General features: G+C 34.1%; 1 protein-coding gene across 2 annotated transcripts in view; it reads right to left on the minus strand.

Moving 5' to 3' along the window:
* CSTF3 (cleavage stimulation factor subunit 3) overlaps window positions 1-23,069 on the minus strand; it is a 69,051-nt gene that overhangs the window by 26,820 nt on the left and 19,162 nt on the right. The window contains exon 1 of one of the 2 annotated variants that reach the window (XM_032356549.1): window positions 3,384-3,419. The exons of the other annotated variant lie outside the window; for it this stretch is intronic. Within the exon in view, the coding sequence (XP_032212440.1) occupies window positions 3,384-3,404 (21 nt within the window). The 5' untranslated portion in view covers window positions 3,405-3,419. Of the gene's footprint in view, window positions 1-3,383; window positions 3,420-23,069 lie in introns of those variants that run through there. 2 annotated transcript variants of the gene reach the window in all.

The raw sequence follows: 23,069 nt of genomic DNA on the forward strand, positions 1-23,069 counted from the left end.
TAGAAACAACTTAGTCAGGAGATAAGGTATTTGGTTTCAAATTAGACTAGGGATAAAGAATCTGTATTCTAGTCATTTGTTTTAAAATAACTTACATATATATACCAGAGTGTATAATGCCTAAGACATTAGGTATATTCCCTAAAGCAGAGAAAAAGAAAAGAAGCCTAACAAGTACATAAGCTAACAGAAAAAGGACAAAATCCCATCTAAGTAGTTAACATTGTAAGAAAGGGAACTGGTGAACGGTAGGATATGCCACAGGTCAAAAGGAATGTGGGAGTAAAAAAGATCAGTGGATGTGGTAATAAAATTTATAGCTTATCTATTACAAATTTAAATTTAACAGTTGAAAGAATTAAACTTGTTGGAAGTTGAAATCAATACAAAATACTGCTAACACTAGCAGCATTTATTAAATATTTAATGTATGTTAAGCACTATTCTAGTAAGAGTATATAGACATATTAACTCATTTAATCACTCCAGTAAATAAAGTACTATTTCTATTACTTAAAGATGAGAAAACTGAGAAGGTTCAGTAATTGCCCATGACTGCACAACTGAGCTCTTAACGACTACACTCTATATTGCTCTTTAGCAAGATACATGTATGAGGATGTTCACTGAAAAGACTGCTTCTAATACACAAATTTGGAACCTTAAATGACCAAAGGCAGAATGACTAAATTATGCTTTGTCTAAACAATGGAATGGGGTATACATATATACATAAAATTCAAAAGCAATGATGTAGATTTATAATACTAAATAGAAATATCTTCAATATACTAGTTTAAAAGTGGAATTTAAAAAATACACACACATTTGGTATGTTTACCCACCTACTTATCCTCCTCACCACCACCCCTAACTCTAGAGTACAAGAAACATAAACTAAGGAGAAATGCACACAACACTGTTATCACTGGGAGAATTGAGAGTTGTCTCAGTTACATATTTCCATAACACATTTTCTATAACACAATTTTACTGCAGTAAAGAGTTGGAGAGAAAGTCATAGTTGATTTGGGGCAATGAATTCTTCTGAGTAATTTACTGGTATTTTTCTCTGGTTATAAACATCTCTATTTTAGATTCATTTTTAAATGCTCTGAAATTCTCAGCCAGGCCTACAAAGCTAAAAAAGTTAAATAAGTGATAGGTTAATCAGGCAAAACTGACTTCAACCAAAACCACCAAAGCTAAAACTTTCAACTTAATTTTTTTTTTTTTAAGATTTTATTTATTTATTTGACAGACAGATATCACAAGCAGGCAGAGAGGCAGGCAGAGAGAGAGAGGAGAAAGCAGGCTTCCCTGGAGAAGAGAGCCTGATGAGGGGCTCGATCCCAGGATGCTGGGAGCATGACCTGAGCTGAAGGCAGAGGCTTTAACCCACTGAGCCACCCAGGTGCCCCTCAACTAAATTTGATTTTGTCCCAAATACAGGGCATTTGTCAACCACCCTCACTTGACATCTATAGACAGCCTGTTTTACTTAATGTCTATAAATTCTTTGCTCCCAGGAAAACATATTTTGTCAACATTATGCCAAACATTATTTTTCAAGAATATCCTTCAAATTTTGAGTAAGGAAAATAGAGCAGGATATTTTACTTTTTGAGAAAAGTAATTTGGTCTTAAGTATCAAAAATCACTTATTATCAGTGGGCTCAATTGGTTTTGCTACTCTAGCACCATTATGCCACCTCTCCATCATTCTCTCAAATCTGCCTTGTGGGACAGAAATTCCTACATTAGGGGCACCTGGGTGGCTTAGGCAGTTGAGCATCCACTCTTGATTTCTGCTCAGGTCATGATCTCAGGGTTGTGAGACTGAGCCCTGTGCTCAGTCTACTTGTGGAGTGTGGGTGTGGAGCCTGCTTGAGATTCTCTGTCTCTGTCTCTCTCCCCCCTCCCTTGGTCCTTCCCCTCCAAAACCCCAGTACATTAAAACTGAGAATGAGAAATACATACGATCATTTGAGATCTTTCAGCTAGTAGGAATGTCAAAAAACCAATTTTATAAGTTACTGATCGCAAAAACAGTATCGATTCCAAAATATGCACCCTGAATAATGCTTAAGCAGAAGCACTGATTTGCTTCCCTCAAATGTCTAACAGTTTCTTTCCAATCCATTTATACTGTTTTCTATGCTACCTTAGTTTTCAACTTTAATGAATTATCCTCTTAATAAAATGAAAACCCTTCCAGCCTAACTTAAAAATACTATTCAGTAATATAATTTCTCTAGCATTATTACAAGAACTTTATGTATACCTTAGAAAGAAAGTATCTAACTCCACTCATTTGCTGAGTTAATCTTCCGTGAGTATAGTTATACAACGTTTTTAAAAACATGTGGAGTGGAATTTTTTTTCCAGTAATCTCTACATCCGACATGGGGCTCAAATTCAGGACCCAAGATCAAAAGTCACATGCTCTTCCGACCAAGTCAGGTGCCTCTAAAGGGGAAAATTTTTGAAGTGGAAAACCATTTACTTAAAACTCTTTACAATTCTTTCTTCTCTTAATATATTTCTCACTACATATGCAATTTCACAAATTGAGAATTGCTATTTAAAAAATTAATAATTATCATGGGACAAAAGCCATAGTCACTCCTCTACTGTGAATCATTCTAGTTTTACTAATCAATTTCCTTCCCATTTTGCTAAATTCATAACAGTATACCATTTTGCTTGCCAATTTTCAATGACATAATTTTTTCCATTCGTTTCCATTTTTCCATTCATTTTATATATGCTTTTACATTGCTAAATCAAGTATAACATTGATACTAGATATGTAGCATCATGGGTAATGCATCATCTGGACTTTCCTAAAATCATTTCTGGAAATCAAGATTATGCTTCCATAAAAAAGTAGAATAAATTTAGTGCATTACATTTGTCTAGTTTTGAAGCAACTTGCCTAGTCTTCAATTTCCTTATCAACAGATTCATGAACGTAGAAAAAAAATCCCATTTCTACAAAACTTATACTGCATGCCTCAGCCTAAAATATTACATTTTTTAAATCAGTGCTTCTAGTCATACTTTTAATTTTAGATCAGAAATTATAATTAAGTTCTGCAGCTCTGCACTTCATACCCTTCTCATGTAAAAAAAAAAAAAAAAAAAAAAAAAGCCCAAATCAACATTTGTATGACTCAATTCTAGCTTTCTCAATCCTACATGCATAGTTATTAAAATGACCTAATTCTATATTGCATTTAGATATATGCTAACCAAATAATCTCCCAACCATCTTTTCCACCAAATTTGTACATTTATCTAATCTTTTCCTCTCTATTCCTGGGCAAACTATACAGTGGCCATTATTACTAAAATTTGGAAGCAATTTAAAAGGCCCTTACCTGGCTCATTTGAAAGATCATGGCAGCAACTTTTGATTGTGAAATAGCAATTCTAAATAGTCAATCTGAAGAAATTGTTATAAATGTGTAAAGGTAAAATCGTATTTGTTAAGTTTCTTATAAAGCAAAAAAACGGAAAACGATATAATGTACAACAGTAAAGGACTGGTTACATAACATTATCTAGAATGGACTACTTTGGCTTAAAAGCAATTCAGTATAAGTAACACATGTAGAAAATCTAAGTTATAAAAAGTCTTAAGATTTTACACATAGGTACACATAGAGAAGCCAACAGTGGAGTAAGGTAGTAGCAATACAATTTCTTCCCTTTAAACTTTTCTAGCTTTTCTGTAATAAACATGAATTGTGTTACCCTTTTAAAAAAGAAAAATGTTTTATTTTCCCTTTTAAATAATAACAAATTCACAATTCCTCTCATCTCTTTTCTCTTAACTTCCATTTATTTGATGCCAATTCATTATGCTTGACCTTTAAAACTGAACCATTTCATTCCAAAATTTTTATTCACCCACATATTTAGCTTTTGTGACAACTGTATATGAAAGCCTGCTATAGGAACTGTATTTTTTCAGTATTCCATTGGCTCATATGAAAATGAGTCATCATTAAAAAAATCCCACAAAGGCACTGACTTTCACCAGTTTATTTTGCAGCACCTAGAGTAGTTCCCAACATAGAACATTCAATAAACAGTTGCTAAATTGAAGTTCCTTGTGGAATATTACACTAACTTAAGTATCTACGAAACTGTAAAAATGTAAATGAGTAACTTTTATAAAAAGCTATGAGTTCTATAATTCTTGTTAAAACTTGAACTGAAAAACCCAACCTCCATAAAATGGTTTAGAAAGAATATTATACTGTCAGTCAATTTAGAATAACAATTTTATAAAATAGATTAAGGACTGACTAAAATGCTAATATGGATTTTGAAAGTAGATTTTTCACATGGCTTAGACAATTCCATGCAAATATCAAATCAATTTTTTCATTTATTCTCTTAAAAGTTTTTATTTCCAATGTAACACTGCTTCAAATAGCCACCTGAAAGATGAGAAATTGGGGCTCCGACGTGAGGTTCAAATAAGTAGACATAACTAACCAATTATAAATAAATAAGATTGAGACCTGAATCATCTTCTTCTATGATGGATATGTTCCAAAATTCAAACTCTGGTTCTATTTTTATGAATTAAGTCCTACTTTAAAATTTTAAGTATTTATTATCTCCAAAATGTTTATAAAATAACCTAATAGGTACTTAAATTTTAAAACTTTTTTCCTTACTTCATAAGTTCCTAAGTGACTTTCTCTAAACAGGCCTATAAAGGCTTAAGAGAAGTATGCCCTATTTTTCTACAATATATATAGTTTGAAATGTTTGGCTTATGTTTTATATTTTATCTCCTCCAAATACATGTTTGTGAGGACATTTTCCAAAGTGATACCACCAAAAGTAAAGAATTAAGCTCAAGTTCTACATGGAACGCTGCCATTAAGGTTTCAGGGGACAAGAAAGAAGGATTATAGTGGCATTCTTGTTATACAAAATAGACCCCCACTGTGCTCACTTAAATGTAAAGAAAGCTGAAGGGGGAAAAAAGCTGAATAGGAAGCCCTGGATCAAGATAATATTTTAGCTTATAAATGAAGTCTGGAAGCTCCTGTCATCTAATAAACAGATGGTCATTTTTCCCAGCGGATTCTAACACAGGTCTATTTTTGTCTGGGCTTTACATGACAGGCTAGTGCAGCTGTCAGATTATCAAAGTTTGTGACACATAAGAAGTAATAGGAAAGTAGTTTCCTACTGCTCAGAGTCTCTAAGAAGCTGAACGGACCTAAATCTAAGGGAGAACAGAAGCCTGGGACAGGACCATTCCTGCCCCACCCCCATGCCCTCATCCAACAAAATGCACACAGACAAGGCATAAAATAATGTAGGGATGGACTTCCAAATTGCTTCATTTGAAAACCCAGACTTTGTAAGTGTTTAGTTACCTCAACAATTGGGAAAACTAATTTTAAAATGTTTAATATTAAATAAATCAACAAGTAAAAGTTTTACGTTAAATAGTACAAATATAATCTATGTAATATAAAATTCACTTCGAAGTGATTTCCATAATTCTTAAAAGTGCCTTCATGGTTTTGATGCTTGTTTTTAATTAATAGCTCAAGAAAATTTATACTGTGAATCAAGACTATTCTTCACAAATATTTTATAGTCAAATCAATTTAAGGGGAAAAAGCAAGTAACTAGCAAAAGAAGTATACCCTTACAAAATCTTCTTAAAGGGGCACCTGAGTAGCTCAGTCATTAAGTATCTGCCTTCGGCTCAGGTCATGATCCCAGGGTCCTGGGATGGAACCCCTCGTCGGACTCCTTTCTCAACTCCCTAGCTGCTATACTGCCTACTTGTATGTTTGCTCTCTCTGTGTCAAATAAATTAATAAATTAAAACAAAATAAAAAATCTATTTAAAACTATTATCATTACCTTCGGGTATTTGAGTTTTCTCACGTCTTTCTAATGTTGAGTTGCAGGAAATAGAAAGCTCAAGACATGTGAGAAAAATAACTTGGAAACATAAGATTTAAATGGGAAATTACAGGGTTGATCCACTAAATTAAAAGCTAAGCACAAAACATGTATTTGAAAGAAAAGTATTGAGAGCAAGTGAAGAACACCAAAATAACAAAGAAAAATATTGGCTTTTCATCTCAGAGTATATTTATCATTTCTTCCAATTTGTCCCTGAGAAAAACATAAGCAATCAAGAGAATATACTATTTAACTTTTATGTCAAAATTACTTCAACTTTTAAATAGCAAATTGTGAAGAATCCCTTAACTCCCCTAATATATAATGTTTCTGCAAATAAGAAAAAGCAGAACAGAAAAATGTGGTAAGGGTATCATATCGGGGCTCAGAAAAAGAAATCCAAAGTCTTTAAACATGCAAACATGCTCAATCTCATTCATAAGAGAAATGCAAATTAACCATACAGAGATTATTTACCTATAAATACTGGCTAAAGTTTTAAAGTATAGTAATATATTGCATTAAGAGGATGTGAGGAAGTGAAGTTTTCCAAGGATTATCAATGGGATTTTAAATTGCTACCACCTCTGTGAAAGGGAACTTGGATATAGAAAATTTAAAAAAATCCCACATACTCTTTGATCCAGCAACTCCTCATCTAGAAACTTAATCTACAAAAATATTCACACCAATGGAAATGACATATAGAAAGACATTCAACGGGGGTGCCTGGGTGGCTCAGTGGGTTAAAGCCTCTGCCTTCGGCTCAGGTCATGATCTCAGAGTCCTGGTATCGTGCCCATATCGGGCTCTCTGCTCAGCGGGGAGCCTGCTTCCTCCTCTCTCTCTGCCTGCCTCTCTGCCTACTTGTGATCTCTCTGTCAAATAAATAAGTAAAATCTTTACTTAAAAAAAAAAAAAAAAAAAGAGGGGCGCCCGGGTGGCTCAGTGGGTTAAAGCCTCTGCCTTCAGCTCAGGTCATGATCCCCCAGGGTCCTGGGATCAAGCCCCACATCGGGCTCTCTGCTCAGCAGGGAGCCTGCTTCCTCCTCTCTTTGCCTGCTTCTGGGCCTACTTGTGATCTCCGTCTGTCAAATAAATAAATAAAATCTTAAAAAAAAAAAAAAAAGATGTTCAGCATTCAATGCGGTAATGTTCATATTACAAGAAGTCTGGGAAGAACCTAAACATCCCTCAGTAGAAGATGGGTTAAGCAAAAAAAGCCCTTGTAAAAAAAATTACTTTTAAAATTCATTTTAAATAATTAAAAAAAAAAAGCAAGTGCAAAACATAAGAGGCAATTATTCATGTAAAAGTACAAGAGAAAAACATAGGCTGAACCTATTTCACTGAGAAGATGGGTGGCTCAAGGACAGGCAGATGAAAAACCTTTCACTGTAAGCCTTGTTAGTAACTTGGGAGTTTTGAACCATATTTTAAAACCCTACAAACCCTCCAATACTCTAAAAATGTACAAAAGACATGGGATATGTATTATGCACACAGAAATTAGTCTCCCTATTTCACTCATTTTTTTTAATTAAGTAAAGCCCTTCACCCAACATGGGGCTTGAACTCATGAACCCTGAGAACATGAGTTGGATGCTCTACCAACTGAGCCAGCCAGGCAGAAATTAGATGTATAATACTGTTTAACTATTTAACTAACATTATATTTTAAGACAAAGAATTACTTTTTCAACTTCCAAACACTTACTAGAATTTAAGCATTTTAAAAAGAAATCTATCACGAACTGATAAAGTACAGAAGTATTACCATAAAAATTTAACTCATAATTTTCAAACATAAAAATGGTATTAACTAATGAAATAAAATACTGGTATAATTCAAGATTATTTAGAGTGTTTTATCAGGTATTAATAATACTTAACTACTATTGAAATGATTACAAATGGATAAAAATATGACTTAGAGTCAACACTTACACTGTTCTACACGAACTTTATAAGCTTCAGCGCTAAAGCAATCAAATAAGATTTACCAAATTTATATGATAAACATAAAATTCATAATTGCTTTCTTTTTAGAAAATGAAACTAAAAATAAATATTAACTACAATTCTAATAAAGGCCCACTCAAGAGAACTTTCATTACAACATAATGAATTTGGGGGAGAAAACTTATATTAAGAAAACAAATATTCAGGGTAACCTCATGGATACTTACTTAAAATTCCTTATCATGTATTTAAGCTTGAGGAAACTATATAATTGGAAATGTCCAAAAGTATGTATCTTTGACGATGCTTTTGTTGTTTTATTAATCTTGCCTAGAATTTCTTTCATCTCCATAAAGATTTTTTTTCTGGATATAGAGCTTTGACAACTAGTTTCAGCAAATTGAAGTGCCAATTCCAATGTCTTCTGGCTTCCATTGCTGCTGTTGGGAAGTTGTTGATCAACCTGCCAATCCTTTGCTCATTTGTCTTTTTGTAGATAGCTGTTGCTGTGATTTTTCTGATCTTGTTTTCTATGGTTGCATTTTCATGTATCTATGTGGAAATTTTTTTTATTATTATTATTATTTGGGATCCATTGAGCATCCTGAACTCTGGAAAATTAGTATTTAGCTCTTCAAATTGTGCTTCTGCCCAATCTCTCTTCTACTTCTGAAACTTCAATTAGACACATTTTCACTCTATGCTTTGTGGCTCTTAATCTCTCTCATATTTTCTATCTCATGGTCTCTTAGGCTCTAATCTGGATTCCTTCAAGTCTCTCTTCAGAGTGCCTAATCTGTTTCAACTCAATTCAACCTTAACTGAAGTCTTTGTTGATCTTCTTCTGCGTATGTGGTTTCCTTACATGCGGTTTTTAATAATCGAAACCCTTCTCCTTGGAAAAATATTTGTGGAGATTTTTTTTTTTTTAATGGCTTTTGTGATGAAAGTACAATCTTCCAGAAAGGGTTTGAGTAAACTTACTGGTTTATTAAGAGCCTAAACTCAGACTGAGTCCACCCTACATTAATGGGGTTTTGTTTTGTTTTTGAACCACCCAAGAGTTGTTTATTTTAACCACAAATCCATTCAAAGGCCAACTCTGCTGTATCCTATCAGGACTTCCCCATTCCTTTCTGGTCAGGATCACAGTAAATGTCCTCAGTCTCCTCTAAGTTAGGCTGATAGCACAGTTTTTTCTGGTTCACTCTCATCCTGAGTATTACCTACACAGTTTTAAAGGGGAAGTATATCTTGAGCAGACTTGGGCTCCGATTTTTGTTGCCTGAGCCCTTGGAAGCATTAACAGTTGCAGCTTGTGTTCTCCCAGTGTGGCAAAGACTCTCAGGGTAAAAACAACTGAGGTATTTTGCTTATCTCCCAGTGTTCCTATTTTTGTTTTTCTGTGTTTGTTTTGCAATTAGTTTTGGCCTGGCAAATCCTTACTATCAGTTCTTCCATTAGGCTTTTATCAAATTCAGTCCTGCAGTCTTAGTTGCTTTCAGTGAGAGCTGATCTGAGTAACGAAGTTCACCATACTACCCAAATCTTCAATATGTTTCATACTATTTAGCTTTCAAAAACCTTGGGGAAAAAAATTGTACACAAACTATCTTGAAAAGTAACTTAAAACTTTAAAATCCAATGTTCACCGATACACTGAATCCCAAAGTTTAAAAAAAATATAGAATTAAACAAACCATATATTACAGAATTCCCAATTTAGTTCTCTGAAACACTTCATGAATCCAGCAATTTGAGTTTAAGGTTTGCTATGCCCAAGTAAGTGAAGCTTGGGTGAAAATCTCAAGAACAAAAAGTAAAATGATAACTAATATTTAACACAGAATTCTACAGCCTTTTTTTTTTTTTAAAGATGAAAGCTAGGCTAATCTTATATTTATTTGTCTTTAAAAATAAATCTATATAAAGTTGTTTATGTATTAAAAGGCCTTTATATATTTCAATATTTAATATTTTAATATAGTATTTTAGTTTTTGCAAAAAGAATTCCCACTCGTCAATCAGATGCTGGCATTGTGTACATATATATTAGTCACAGTTGTGAAAGAGGGTGGGGAGTTAGAATGTCTATGCTTTACTAATTTGACAGAACCACCTGTGAAATCTCATAAATCAACATGTGAAAACTCAAGTTTTAATCATATATATACATACAAATATCTCAGAAATTTCACTCCAATATAATACTGCCAAAACTTTATTTTAACTTGCCAGGAATTTATTTTATACCAAGTTTTAAAGTTTTATCTGCAACTATTTCAGAACTACAAGCAATTTTTTAAAGTTACTTCAAAATGGTTAGGTCAATTAGTAATACCCTTTAAATTGGCTAATTCTTTAAAAACACTTTTGTGTCATACATCAAGATAATTCTAAACAGCAGTAAAGCTTAATCTATGATACCTAATCATCTCAGGCTATCAGACAAAAACATTTCCTTTGCATCTTAGATAAACTAGAAGAACACCTTTTTTAACCTGTTAACAGTAAAGCTATTAGATGTTTAATTTTATAAAAAAGAATACATTTTGTCATAAATTGGTACCATACTCTGATTCTTAGAAATTAAAATTCAAGGGGCACCTGGGTGGTTCAGTTGGTTCAAGTATCTGCCTTCAGCTCAGGTCATGATCCCAGACTCCTGGGACAGGGCCCACATTGGGCTCCCTGCTCAGGAGAGTCTGCTTCTCCCTCTCTACCTCTTCCCCCAAAACTTGTGCTCACTCTAATAAATAAAATCTTTTTAAAAATTGAAATTCAAGTTGTAAAACAATATAATCTCAATTTTACTTCCCACTGCAATTTTTCATCCAACCAAGTACCACTGTATGTCAAGCATCATTCTCAGTTCCTGAAACTTAACAGAGTACAAAGGAGAAATTATAAACACAGTAAGTATTATAGCTGAAAAAAATAGAGTAAAGATTTGAATTTTGATGAGTTGGGAAAGGGGTGGCAAGTTTCATTCAGTAGCCATAGCCGATCTCTCAGTGAAGATAACACTTTTTCTTGCAGATTTGAAGAACGCAAAAGATTTACTTAAGCAGCTATATCTTTAGAGCAGACAACAGAGCTAATTTGTAAAGAAAAGCCTGGAGGTGGGAATATGTCTAGAACATTTGAGGCCAGTGTGACTGATGAAGAGACTTTAATACGTGAGTTATCTACCATACAATGATCAAGCACAAAATTTTATACTGAATCTGGTATCCCAGTATTTATCCCTCATATAGACTAATTAAAAACTAATCAACCTATCTGCATTTGACTAATAACTGATGTTTAAACATAAAATTTACAGATATGAACTCAGTTAAAATGTACGAGTTTTGTTATTGCTATACCAAATTCCACTTGGACGAGAACCCTGGTTATTGTAATGGTTTTGAAGGTTCCAGAAAGCAGCCAAACCCAATCAAGAACCAGACTAATTCAGTGATCAAAGATGCAGTATAACCCTTACTCTTATAGTTATAGAAACACTATTTCATGCAATACCATTCTAAAATGGGGCGCCTGGGTGGCTCAGTCGTTAAGCGGCTGCCTCTGGCTCGGGTCATGATCCCAGGGTCCTAGGATTGAGCCCCACATCGGGCTCCCTGCTTAGCAGGAAGCCTGCTTCTCCCTCTCCCACTTCCTGTGCTTGTGTTCCCTCTCTCGCTCTCTAATAAATAAATAATATCTTTAAAAATATAGATAGATCATTATCACATCAATATAATTATTAATACTTCCCCCCTTACTAACTTAACATACTGCTGTAAGTAGACAATACTCCCACCCTAATAATTTTTGGACTTAAAGAAAATTTGAAAACTTAGAAACTGGCACAGCTTTACCAAAAATAGGTTTGGAAACCAGCTGTTGTGCTTTTTTCTTAATTTTAGCCAGTCTATGTATTCCAAAAATATTCACAAGACATAGGACATGAGTTCCAGGGTTTTCCTCAAAATAAGTTTCAGTAAGTGTAAGTGGCATTTAAAAATCTTGGTTAAATGTCCCTTTGGTTCAACTGTCCCTTTTAGTGCACACTTGCACATTAAACTCCACGTTTAACCAAACTGAGGTAGTAAAGTCTCAAATTTCTTTCATTAACAGAGTTTATAAACAAATAAAAATCTTTTTTCCTGTGCATAAGTCAATCTAGAAACTCTATGTTACTGAATAAGCTAGAGACTGGTATGTGGTATCCTAGGACTGGCATTTAGTAAAAACATTTTTACTTATGGTGAAAACTTTTCTAGGAACCAAACTGATTAAAGCAAGCGCTCAGGGGCGTCTGGGTGGCTCAGTGGGTTAAAGCCTCTGCCTTCGGCTCAGGTCATGATCCCAGGGTCCTGGGATCCAGCCTCGCATAGGGTTCTCTGCTCAGCAGTGAGCCTGCTTCCTCCTCTCTCTGCCTGCTTCTCTGCCTACTTGTGATCTCCGTCTGTCAAACAAATAAAATCTTTAAAAAAAAAAAAAAAGGCAACCACTCAGATTTTACCTACCTATAAAAAAAATAACTAGTTTCTACCTTTGAAAAGGCTTTTTTCTCCCTGCAAAAGAACATTTGGCCAATTGTTACATTTTCCTCAAGCTATATGAAGACTATTTCAGGGAATAAAAGGTCTCATAGCTTCTTAAATTCTCTTAAGTCTGAAATGCCAAGTAAAAATTAATGAAACCAAAAGAGGATTTCTAACCAACATGTATCTTTCTTTGAAAAGTGAAAAGGAAACTTCCACTCAGTTAACATCTAAATTCATGTAGGCATGACTTAAAACAAGAACCCAGAATTATGTTCTCTCAACTTGCTGTTTTCCTAGAGCAAAATTACATTCACCTTACTATTTTAGCCATTAAAGTTTTAGACATTCAGGCTTTTCCCTCCAGTTCTATTTTCTAACAGCTTGGGTGCAATTATTAACTATAGAGCTCATATTTTTATGTAACTAAGAAATACTTCAAGTAATGGTCGTAAGTCATCTGGTCATCTGTTTGAAATAGTGGGAAGGACTAGAAGTGAAATTCAGCTTACCAACTATCAAGCTGTTTCAACTGCTCAAATAAAGTAATGTTCTTTTTTTTCTTGCCTCTGTTGAGGCCTCAGAACTAGTGGTTCCCTTTGCAGGGACTCACAAATTTCAGGCCTGTTTAGAAATCTTGCTGTTTTACATCTCCTGGACCAACCTCCCATATTGTTTTCTCTATCACAGCACCTATCAGCCATATTGTTTCTCTACAACAAACTATAAACTTGTTCACTGAGATGTTCATAGCATCTTGGTGTCTAGCATCCATTTATGCTAGAATTAACTTGAAAGTTAATTCCCCCATCTTCTCCTGATACATGAAGTGAAAGTAGGACCTGAAATAACATATTTTCATGTATTTTGTCAATAGCCAAATAAAAACCTATGAAAATGTGCCCAGTGACTTTCTGAGAATCTGTAAATTCAATAGTCAATTGTACTACAGAAAAAGAGTATAAGACTTTGGGAAATTTTAATGAATATAACCCAGGCAAATATATCAATAGACATCTGTTAAGTCTTCATTCTAGTCAACATCCACTGATTCAGGGAACTTTTAAGAACCCACATATAAAAATACTTGCCAAAGGGTTTGCTAATAAAATTCTGCATCTTTTAATCTGCACATCATTTCCTAGAAGTTAAGCTACAGTTACACTTTTCTCCCTATTCAGATTAGAACAAACATCACTGTATATGCTGAAGTGAATTTCTACAGTTCTTCAATTAAGAGAAATTTAAAACTGCAAAATTATTTTATAGGCAAATAATTTGAATTTTTACATTTCATAGATTTATTTAGGATCAATTGAGCAGTATAAGATGAAAAACAAGATATTACAGTATTCAGTGACGTAGACTGGAGATGTACTCAAAAATATTTAACCTTCTAAGTCTGATAAACTATAAGTTACCAATAAATGGAAATATTGGCCCAGTTTCATTAACTATGACTTTCCCATTAACTACAGAAGTTAAGATTCTCGGCATCCCTGGGTGCCTCAGTCATTAAGCATCTGCCTTGGGCTCCGGTCAAGATCCCTGGGTCCTGGGATTGAGCCCTGCATCCGGCTCCCTGTTCAGCGGGAAGCCTGCTTCTCCCTCTCCTACTCCCCCTGCTTATGTTCCCTCTGTCTCTGTCAAATAAAACCTTTTTAAAAATAAAGTTAAAAAAGAAAAGTTTTGTAACTTTTAAAAAGAGCACTAAATGTTGTGCCCCTCTGACTTTGATTTTTCATGAGGTTCCCCCCCATAATTTCAAGTAATTTAAAGATTTCCCCTCCAAAAATACCCACATACACACACAAACACACACACACACAAATAAAATAGTCTATCCTGCCAGAAAGACTTATTTTGCAAGACTTCTACACTTCTATGGAAACAAAGGTTAACTGTATAGTAAGCAGATATTCAAAGGCTAATATTCTTCACTAAATCCTAAATTCTGGTCTTGATTTAAGACAATTCCATCCTAATAAAACTCACTGCTCATTAAGTAGAAAGTAAAATGTACTATTCTCATATTAATGTTGAATACAGTTTTAAAGACCACGTCCTTACAAATTAAAAGTCCAGAATTAGTAAGATTTCTGTTAGTGTTCAGAATTCCTTTGTTATCTGAAATTTTATCAAAATACATAAGGTTAAACTTTTTTAAATCTGTGAAAGGTAAAAAAACATAGCGTAACAAAGTAGAATTTTAGAAAATGTTACAAACCATAAGATGAAGTTGCATGGAAGTTACTATTCATGCTAACTTCTAAAACACTTAACAAATGTATGTGGTTGTTGAGTGGCTATACATAATCTATTTTTCAAAGAACTAGTTGCTCAAACCCAAGAATTAGAACACTTGACTATAAACCTCTTTCCCACTTTAAGCTAACAAAGTTGTTTAAATAATCTAAATCTCAGAAAAGCTGGTCATCTGAAAAAAAAGAAAAAAAAAGGAGGGGTAACACACACATACCTCAAAAGGTAAACTGTGGTTAATCAAATATCCCATATAAAGTACTAAACACAATGCCAGAATATATTAAAATAACAATAATTTGAGCTATTATCATTGAGGACAGTAATCAGAATAAAGGAAAAATCACTATAGTAAGATACAACTGAAAATCAACTATGAATTTTTAAAATGTAACTTGAACTCTTTACTTCTAAAAATCTGTTCTGGAAAAATCTTTCACCTCCAAAAGTATCTTCATTAGGTAATGTCCACAGATTTTTTCCATAAAAGTAGATTTGCAGAACTACAACGAAAATATAAATGAAAAAACATTTGCTTACATTTAAGAACTCCAGTTCAATTCCATGCATATTTTAGGTAAGAACCGCAAAAACTTTGGGTTATAGCAAATGTATTTAAATTTAGAAAATAAGTCGCCTCTTGGTAAAAATATAAAAAACTCCCAACTTACTAACATTACATATCTAGAAGAGTTAATGGAACTTTGCCATTTTTATATAGATTATTGGAACGAATACTTGAATTCACATTAGTCTTTCCTATTCAGATAAAGAAGAGATGAAACTGAGAAATGGAAAAACTGTGTGGTAAATTTAACTTAAACACAAAGCACAGGAGAAAAAAGGACCATATTATCGGGGCAGCTGGGTGGTTCAGTCGGTTAAGCAACAGGACTCTTGGTTTCAGTTCAGGTCATGACCTCAAGGGTTGTGAGTACAAGCCCCACGTCGACTCCACAATGACCACGGAGCCTGCTTGAGACTCTCTCTCCCTCTGTTTCCCTACCCCCTGTTCACATGCATGTTCTCCCTTAAGAAAAAGAAAGTTTAAAAATTGGAACACTGGACGCCTGGGTGGCTCAGTTGGTTGAGCGACTGCCTTCAGCTCAGGTCATGATCCTGGAGTCCCAGGATCAAGTCCTGCATCAGGCTCCCAGCTCCATGGGGAGTCTGCATCTCCCTCTGACCTTCTCCTGGCTCATGTTGTCTCTCACTGTCTCTCTCTCAAACAAATAAATAAAATCTTAAAATAAATAAATAAATAAAAATTGGAACACTGTAAGGGGAAAATTCAAATAATCTTATCTACCACAGAAACAGGGAATTTTAGAAAAAAAATCCTAGGACAGCTGAAAAATGTAAACATAAGCTGCATATTAACTTGTATTAGAACACTACTGTTCTTTTTCAGTATGATAATGGTATTGTGGTTATGCAGTAAAATATTTTTTATATAAACAGAGAAAGAGGGGCGCCTGGGTGGCTCAGTGGGTTAAGCCGCTGCCTTCGGCTCAGGTCATGATCTCAGGGTCCTGGGATCGAGTCCCGCATCGGGCTCTCTGCTCAGCAGGGAGCCTGCTTCCCTCTCTTTCTCTCTGCCTGCCTCTCTGTCTACTGTGATCTCTCTCTGTCAAATACATAAATAAAATATTTTAAAAAAAAAAAAGAAAAAGATAAAGCCTGTATGCCAAAACATAACATCCAGTCAAGGTAGAAGGTCTATAGGTATTTAATATTCATGTTATTCTTTCAGTTTTTCTATTTTAGAATTTTCAAAATAAAAGTCTGAAAAGGGGAGCATACCCAGCTGGTTCCATCAACTCTTGATCTTTGAGTCATGGGCTGAGTCCCACATTGGGCATGCAGTGTACCTACTTAAAAATAAATAACCTGGGGCATCTGGATGGCTCAGTGGGTTAAAGCCTCTGCCTTCAGCTCAGGTCATGATCCCAGGGTCCTGGGATTGCGCCCGCATCCAGCTCTCTGCCTGCTTCTCAGCGTACTTGTGATCTCTGTCTGTCAAGTAAATAAATAAAATCTTTCAAAATAAACAAATAAATAACCTGAACCTTCTTATAAATAAACAATGGAAGAGCTAAAAGTACAAAATCCTAGGCCACCGGATTTCAAATTCTGTGCCATTTCTGTTTCTCCATACTACCCTTTATAACCTACAAATCTCCCACATTTCTTTCAAGAAATGACCAATTCTTCAAACATCTTTTCTGCACTACCAAAAATTGACAATGCCACTGTTGCAGTAACAGATAATCAGGGATAAATGTACTACTGCAGTTGAGACACAAAGCAAATAACCACCCCTACAATTAAAGGACTGTGTTGCAGACACCTATATGTAAGTTCTTTTGACTTGGAATGTCTGTTCTTTAAATGTAAATCTCACTATTCTGTGAACTCACCAATTCAAATTTACAATCAAACAGCCAGCTTTTAGGAAAATACCACTTCTATTGTTTAAGCGATCTTTAATTGCTAAAAGAGAAATTATTTCCTTTAAAGTGTTAGCTTTCCAAATTTGTGCCTCAAGCAGTAAAGAAATTATTTAAGTACTTTAAGAATATAGCATTTGCAAACACAATGAAATACTTATCTAGAAACTTTTCTTTTCTAGACTTTTTAAACTCACTTCCTAACCTGTTTTAAAGCCAAAGACCTGATGATTTAAAAAAATATATATATATATATATTCTTATTTGAAATAACTTGCCATTTGGCTAATAAATCAGTAAGATACTAATTTTCTGTGGCCTACAGTGATTCTCATAAAACTAGTTAAGTTTTTATAAACCTAAGAGTTGAGGAGCAAATGTTATCTTCCCCATGTGATTTATGACAGAATTTAAAGGCATTACTGAGAGTATGAGATATGAGATTTGGAAAACTTGCTACAATCACAAACCACTGAAATCCTGTAAATCATTTTTCTAACTCACTAACTACTGTTTAAAAGAAAAAAACGTGGAGGGGAGCCTTGGTTAAGAGTCTGCCTTCAGCTCAGATCCCAGCATCCTGGGGTCCAGCCCTGCATCAGGCTCCCTGCTTAGCAGGGAAGCCTGTTTCTCCCTCTCCCAGCTCATGTCTCTCTTTCTCAAATAACAAAATCTTTAAAAATTAAAACGTTACTATTTAAAAAAAAAAATGTGGAAGCAAGTAAAGAAAAGCTGGCACTCTCCAACAGTTCTTAAATATACTCGAAGTTTGAGTCTATTGAATAGAGTACCTACTTACACTCAACAATAAAAACACACACACAAAAAAACTAGATAATCTGTCAGAAGAAAAACATCAATGATTCCTGACAAAACTGTTTAAAAATTTTAAAATGAAGTGGGTGGTTGCTGGATGAGAAACAGGAGTTTTACAGTCATAGTATATCCCCATTATTTTATTGACAAAAGGAGAAATACTGACTATACAATGGAGAAAATGGTCAGCATGGACATCACCGGTAAGAACATGTACCTCTGGATGAGATAGTGAGGACACACAATTATTTACAGCTTCTCAGCTATAATGTATATAACCTGAATCTGATGAGGAAATACCAAAGCTAAAGTTGAAGAACAGTTCAACATCAAAAGAGACTAAAGAGGAATGACAATTATGTATAGTAACTTTGAAGATGGTAATCTCACCAGGAAATTGCTATAAAGGGCATGATTAGAACAGTAATAAAAGTAGAACATGGACTATAGATTAAAGTTTGATTAATGATAGGGTTCCAGAATTTTTAAATGTTTATATATGAGATCTGTTATTAGAAAATACACCAAAATGGGGCACTTGGGTGGGTTAAGCAACCAATTCTTGACTTGGGCTCAGGTTATGTCACGCCCAGCATGGAGCCTCCTTGAGATTCTTTCTCTCCCTCTGTCTGCCCCTCCCTGCCTCTTATTAAAAAAAAGAGAGAAAAGAAAATACACTTTAGTATTAAAGGTTGTGAAGTATGCAACCCAACCTCCTATGGTTCAGGGAAAAACAGGATTGATAAAGCATGTCAAATGTTGAAAACTGGCCAATCAGGGCAAAGCATGTGTAAGAGTTCTTAGAGGAGAGAAACTCTCCTCTAAGTTTAAAGTATTTTCAAAAAACAAGTTAAAAAAGCAAAATGGCAGTTTACAACCGATAAAAGCAAACTCTTACTATTCAACCCATAATAAAGCTGATTAAATCACAAAATCCCCAGTGACTGGCATGCAATTTGAATCTTCCACTCTAAATGATAATCTAAATAGTGATGTTTATCCATTTTCTCACCTAACGTATCCTAATTAGGAGAACAAAACCCCAAGAAATCACTTATTAAATGAGTTAAATAATAGTTTAAAAAATGGTGGTAGTTGTTAAAATAAATGTACAGATAGTACAGGAAACTTTTTTTTGTTGACAATCTTCCCCCAAATACTTTTAAGCTCCCTCCTACAATATTGTCTAACACTTTCATGAGATAGTTTGTTAAGGTAATGAGATTTTGACATTAAAGTTTAATGAAATTTAGGTATTACTTCAGCTCTTCTACAAGTATCATTGATGCAAAAATTCTCAATTTTAAGATGAAAAGAACCAACTCTCCTAAGGACAGCTATAGACTGGAAATAATAAAATTACTATTTTTTAAAAAGGCTTATTTGATTTAAAAGCTACCAAAAGCCACTGAGGGAAAAATTTTTTTTAAAATAAGGAAACAGTTAAAAATGGTTAAGAAACAATACACTCCTGTGTGGTGAAAAATCCAGAAACCTTACTACAAAAATAGCTACAAATAATGACCAGTTCTTTGTTGGAACACTCCATTTCCCAACCCCCGCCCCCCGCCAAAGAATAAGTGAGTAGTATATATAGTCACGTACTAATTAAATGCATGGATGTTGGTTAATAATCTGAAAATAGTAAGATGTGGTGGTGTTCTTGTTTAAAGACTCTCAAGGGTTAAGGGTTATTTATCAAAACAAAACAAAACACAAAAAAACAACCTGCAGTGATTTTAAGCCATACTCTCCAGCTAAAGTGGTCCTCTCTAAACACACGGGATTCAAGAGTTTGTTACTTAATGATTATACTGTCTTAAACAAGTTTACAGAGTTAGAAAATTGGGTTTCAAACCCACAGATTAAGTCAGCAACTACAAAACTGTCAAAGTTCATTAATAACAACCACAACCCTGCCTGCCGATCTAAAAAAATAGTCCACCATACTGTCGGGAATACTACCAAGTACACAACAGACACTTCTAAGATTACTTCTAGATTGATTATATATTGAGTGATCTATCACAGTGTAGTCAAAAGAGCAAGCCAGGAGACTAATGAATATTATAGTTCAAATACAGGTAGTATTCTGTGAGGTATGAAACATACTCACAGCAATAAGATTCAATCATTGCCTTTTTAAGCCTCAATTCCCCAAACTAGATGCCAGAACACCTGAGTTTCCACCTGCCCATCCTGTGGAGACTGAGTCAGCATTAATGGTATGCTAATTGCCAAACCTGCAGGGTTTAAAAGTTTCCCAGGCGATCCTATAACACTGTAGTTTCTAAACTTTTCTTCTAAGGAATAGTATCTTGATTTATTTCACTCACATACGAGTTGGTTAAACTAATTCATCTTATCTTCCAGCTATGAATTATGGATTTAAACTTAATGTCCTCTTGGGGTTTAAATATCCAATACTTGCATATTCAGTTTGTTGAATAAAAATTTTTTTCAATGGGTGCCTGGGTGGCTCAGTGGGTTAAAGCCTCTGCCTTCAGCTCAGGTCATGATCTCAGGGTCCTGGGATCGAGCCCCATATCGGGCTTTCTGCTCTGCAGGGAGCCTGCCTCCTCTTCTCTCTCTGTCTGCCTCTCTGCCTACTTGTGGTCTCTCTCTGTCAAATAAATAAATAAAAAATCTTTAAAAAAAAAAAAAATTTTTTTCAAGAAAATCATAATCGCAAAAGGGTCAATACTCTTTTTTTCTTAAAATTCAACATGAAAGTTACAGAAAATGTTCCCATTACCAGATTCTTTCCCTTGGTACAATGTGAGGTGATGGTTATTAATATTGTGGGTATCATTTTACAAGATATGTATGTACTGAATCTTTATGTTGCATACCTTAAACTTATGCAGTATTATATGCCAATTATGTCTCCACGCAACTGGAAGAGAAAAAAAGACTATTCCCCATATAGACATATGTAAAGACTAACAATATTATCTGCATATGCTAAAACTACAATTTTGTATTAAAAAAAGGTCATAATTGAACACATTCTATCACATAAATAAAAGTATTAGAAAGCTTAAAAAAAGATTTGGGACTATTCTATTGGCCTTAATATATTTCAAAGCATTATTTCAAAACTACATTTCAATCCTGTCTTTGACATTAGATTTTTGTTTTGATTTAGATCACTCAGTATTACCAAATTGAAAATTTTTCCTTGTGGGGTGAGGGGGGTCACATGGGTCTCCTAGCATACAAATTGGTAAAACTTACCCCAGGTTATGCTTCCCTGAGCCTTAGAAAAGTCGTTTAGTTTCTCAACAAGTTGTATTCAAAGCAAATATTCACAGTTTTGTTGAAACTGCTGTGGATTCTGAGTATGTGGGGGAAAAATTTATACAGACTTCAATTTATGCCATTACATCAACCAACTGTTTTCTGTTCCAAAGTTGCTAAGAGCACAACTGTTTAGTAATAAAAATTAAAGTTTAAAAAGTTAATTATTTACAAGCAAATACATGCATTCTTGTTCACATTTCAAAATACAGCTTTTTAATAGACATCACCAGTGTATTTTAGAAATCTTCAGTTCTTGGAAGTGCCTTGAACCAGACTCATTCAAAAAGGAAGAGCTGTTTGCAAGTTGAAAGCACAAACTAAACAAACAAAAACAATGAACCCATTAGAAAATACCTGAGCCTTTGGCTTCAAGAGGTCTTTTTGCTTTTTAAGAGAAAGTCAATTAATTGCCACCTGGTTTCCTTATGCTCAAGTTAGAACCAAAAATGCAGAGCACCCTCAAAAGGCTTTTCTGTTAGGATTAGTTGTATTTCCAGTTATAGAGATTTTACTCTACAATATTAGAAAGGACTTATGTGTGTTTATTCATGGATACCATGATGCAGCATAATTTTAATTAATACCTCTTGGAATAGGGGAAGTGGGTCATATACCAAAATAGTCCCCTAAGATCTTGTATGATGCCCCACACTTGAAAAAAAATAACACTATTAGGTACTATATATTAAGTATTGTTATTCCACAAATGCCCAAGAAATTTAGGCTAGAGCATTATCCACAGGGAACTATAACTGCATTGACCAAATAGTCCTTTTTGTTCCATAAATTTTAGAGTATGTGTGCTTTTTATTAAAATCTGGTTAGAGATGCCTTTTCCACATTTTCAGAATATACCATAAATCTTATTACACAAAATAAAGTAGAATATAAATAAGTTGGGTTAAAAATTTGAGTCTTTTCCAGAGGAAAAAAGATGAGCATTGCATTTTCAATGTTTATCAGTGACTTCAAAGACTGTAATTTTGCTTTATGAAGTGGAGAAATAGAAATATACAAGCAATTAGGTTCATTAGTACAAGGTTTTGCTTGAAAATAAATCACTACATTCCACATAAGATACTAAACTATCTAGAAAATAAATAGAAAATAAGATTTTTAAGAAAAGAAATATTATCTAAATTAACTATATCTTTCTGCAAAGTAGTTTTATTATACATTGCCTGGGTAAACAGAAAAGGCCTCAAGGGAACAACAACAACAAAAATGTATAGATCAAGTTAGTATCAGTGAGAAACCTAAACATCTATGCTACAATACTGGAAGGGAATATGGACGAGGTAGTTCAATAAAACCCGAAATAAAAGTTTGCTACACCTAATAGTAAACACACAAATATCTTCTTTGTTTTAAAAATAGTATGTAATTATTTAAAGCACTTTCGGATATATGATCACTCAGTTCTGTGTTTGCAAATCATTCCTGTTTTTTTTTTTTTTAACACCCCTACACTACATTTATACACGCATTTGAGAAACTAAAGGTTAAAGATCACGTCGTGGTTTAGAGTACAATCTGAATAATCACACAGACATGGACCAACATTTATTACAAACAGGAAAAGAGCAGATCTATAAGAAAAGAGTACAGGTTTTTTAAAAAAGAGATTGCAAGCTGAAGTATAGAAAAGAAATTATAATCTATATGATAAAGCAATAATTTTATCTGCATTAAAAAAAATCACATTGCTCAGGATATACAAAACATTATTACAGTAGTTTGAACTGCTACTTAGAGGAATTAAAACAGTATTGACAGTGGAGAAGTTTATTTC

The sequence above is a fragment of the Mustela erminea genome, chromosome 9 (genome assembly GCF_009829155.1).
Source record: "Mustela erminea isolate mMusErm1 chromosome 9, mMusErm1.Pri, whole genome shotgun sequence".
NCBI lineage: Eukaryota > Metazoa > Chordata > Mammalia > Carnivora > Mustelidae > Mustela > Mustela erminea.